Source organism: Pteropus vampyrus, unplaced genomic scaffold, assembly GCF_000151845.1.
Source record: "Pteropus vampyrus isolate Shadow unplaced genomic scaffold, Pvam_2.0 Scaffold66, whole genome shotgun sequence".
Taxonomy (NCBI): Eukaryota; Metazoa; Chordata; class Mammalia; order Chiroptera; family Pteropodidae; genus Pteropus; species Pteropus vampyrus.
In genome coordinates this window covers 897,482-900,042 of record NW_011888847.1, presented here as the reverse complement: position 1 = coordinate 900,042, position 2,561 = coordinate 897,482, and the positions used below count along the sequence as shown (strand labels likewise).

Here is a 2,561-nt window from a genome sequence, read left to right as displayed (position 1 = left end):
GGCGAGTTCCTGCTTCAGGGCCATTGCTTTTGCTGTTTCCTCTGCCTGGAATGCTCTTTGTGTTGAAATCCAGATAACTTGCTTCCTTACTTCTTTCGGGTGTTTGCTTAAATGACACTTTTTTTCAGGATAGTCTTTCCTGACTATCTTCCTCCCCCTCCTTAGAATTCCTTTTTTTCCCAATCAACCGAATCTTCTCTACAACCAACAGCCTCTGGCACACTACGGATTTTATGTACTTATTTGATCCTGTATCTCTTTCCCCATGCTTCTGTTTACTATCTTTGTAGCACTTTTCTCATTTTAAAATTATATGCCTATTCATTGCTTTGTCTGTTTATTGTCGTCTCCCCCACTGTAATCTCTTTCAGGGCAGGGACTGGAGCTTGTTTAGCTCACCCTGTCCTCTGCAGCATGATGTCTGGCAAACAGGATGGGTTTAACCAATCCATGAGCAACAGCATACTAGGTAGTGCAGGGAGTGATGGACTGGTGCCTCTGTGGAGGGGGTGATGAGGTCACCCTGCATTAGACCTGCAGTGCCTGGAACCCTGTTGCATCTCTCCCTGAAGCCTGACTGCAGCTGCAGTTGTTTCCTGTATGATGTTTCAGGCTTCCCAAGGCTTTACCAAGAGATGACTGGTTCAGTTTCCTGTTCCTCTTAATTTTCCAACATGTCCTTACACTGAATTCATACAACTGAGGGAATTTGGCTTTGCTTCCTACCCTGAGAGCCTGACACACAGTAACCTAGCCCTGTCCAGCTAAGTGCCAGGGCAAATTAGATCTTTGGCCTTGGGTTGCCATGAGTGGATGCTGGGTGGGTAGTCACCTGCTCTGCCAGCACAAGAGGTGGCCCTCCATATTTAGTGTTATGGGTTGAATTGTGTCTCCCTAGGTTCATATGTTGAAGTTCTGACACTCAGCACTTTAGAATGTGACCTTATTTAGAAATGGACTTTCTACAGAGGTAATCAAGTTAAAATGAGCTCATTAGGATGGATGCTAAACCACTATGAATCCTTATAAAAAGGGAAAATTGGACAAACACACACACACGCACACGCACGCATACACACAGTGCTATATAGAGATTGGGGTTATACTGCCACAACCAGAAGGAACTATCTGGAGCAAGGAGAGAGGCCTGAAGAGATCCTTCCTTCACAGCCCTCAGAAGGAACCAACCCTGCTGACACCTTGATTTTAGACTTCTAGCCTCCAGAACTGAAAGACAATAAATTTCTGCTAAGCCTCCCCACTCCTCCACCCGCTTGTGGTGCTTTGTTATGGCAGCCCTTTTATATGCAGAGGATGATGCTCCTCAAACCAGTCTGGGGGTGTGGCCAGACACCCTAAGCAGGCCTGTTGGGGTGCAATAGGCAGGGAGGCAGGGCAGCACGACTATACTCACAAGATGCTCGGCCCCGTGGCCCCCTGAAAGGCTCCATTGTGCATCTTCTCCAGGTGTGCGTTTTGCTTTAGCTCCCTGTGGGGAAGGACAGTGTCCTTAGTGGAGTTTGCACCTCCTGTGTGACCACACATGTTTGGAACAGTCTCTGTGCATGGTGCTCAAGGTTAAAGGGCACAAGGCGGGGTGGGGGACTGTAGGTAAAGTGGAAAAAGGACATGCTAGTGTTTGCTGAAATTGTGAAATCGCTGGAGTTGTCTTTGGACCCACGTTTCACTGCGATTTCCTCCTACTCAGTGGAACCCTTTGTCCTACAACTTAAAGTACTCACTCCTCCTGTCTTGGATTTAACAGAAGTTTACTATCAGACAGCTGGGCAAGGATGAAAATGCTGCTCCAGTGTTCAAGGCTGAAGGGTGGATGTGCAGCCCTCCCTGTATCAAGGCTCTCAGCTGTCCTGACCTTGGAGGTCTCAGAGTTTGTTAACAGTGATATAGTAAGGTTTGTGAATACTTTACTTAAAAAGAAAAAGTAAGGTCGATTCAAAGTTACCCCTTGTCATGTTAATTATACTCTCTTTCAGATATGCATTTCTTAGTGGGTGAGAAAGGGGAGGAAGTAAGTACAGCCTGTGTAGAAAAATGTCCCATACCCTGGCTGCCCCGTGTAGGTCTGTGCTGCGTATATGGTCACCAGGTGTGCATGTTGTGGAAACAAATGAGGGCACTGCTCCTAAGGCCATGGAGAAGCCAAAAGCTGTTATGGCAGTGGCTACCTGAGGGCTTCTGCATCTCAGGGTGAACTGCTCAGGAACAGCTCAGCCTGGCCCTGCAGAGCAGCCTCCTGTCTGGGCCCTGATGCTGGTGTCTCCAAGCACAGGCCTTTCTCTGGGTGGACAAGGGAGTTGCGAGAGGTATCTCTGGGCTCAGGCTTGCCAGTCTTCTTTTCAGCACTTTCTATAAGAGAAGGGTGGTGATTCAAAGAACATTCTGGAAACCCTGGACAGTGGGTACAGTATGCATCCATTGTTGGTGTGATGATTTAGAGCATGGGAACAAGATTCTTCTGCACTACTGTTAAAATGTTACATGCACCAATACCCATGGCCCCTCACCTGCAGGATGCCTAGGTAATTATCTGGCTTATCTCA

At 47.6% G+C, this 2,561-nt stretch overlaps 1 protein-coding gene across 1 annotated transcript in view; it reads right to left on the bottom strand.

Moving 5' to 3' along the window:
- Positions 1–2,561, bottom strand: part of LHCGR (luteinizing hormone/choriogonadotropin receptor) — a 56,001-nt gene that overhangs the window by 14,028 nt on the left and 39,412 nt on the right. Inside the window, exon 8 of the mRNA XM_011361295.1 lies at positions 1,415–1,489. Within this exon, the coding sequence (XP_011359597.1) occupies positions 1,415–1,489 (75 nt within the window). The remainder of the gene's footprint in view (positions 1–1,414; positions 1,490–2,561) is intronic.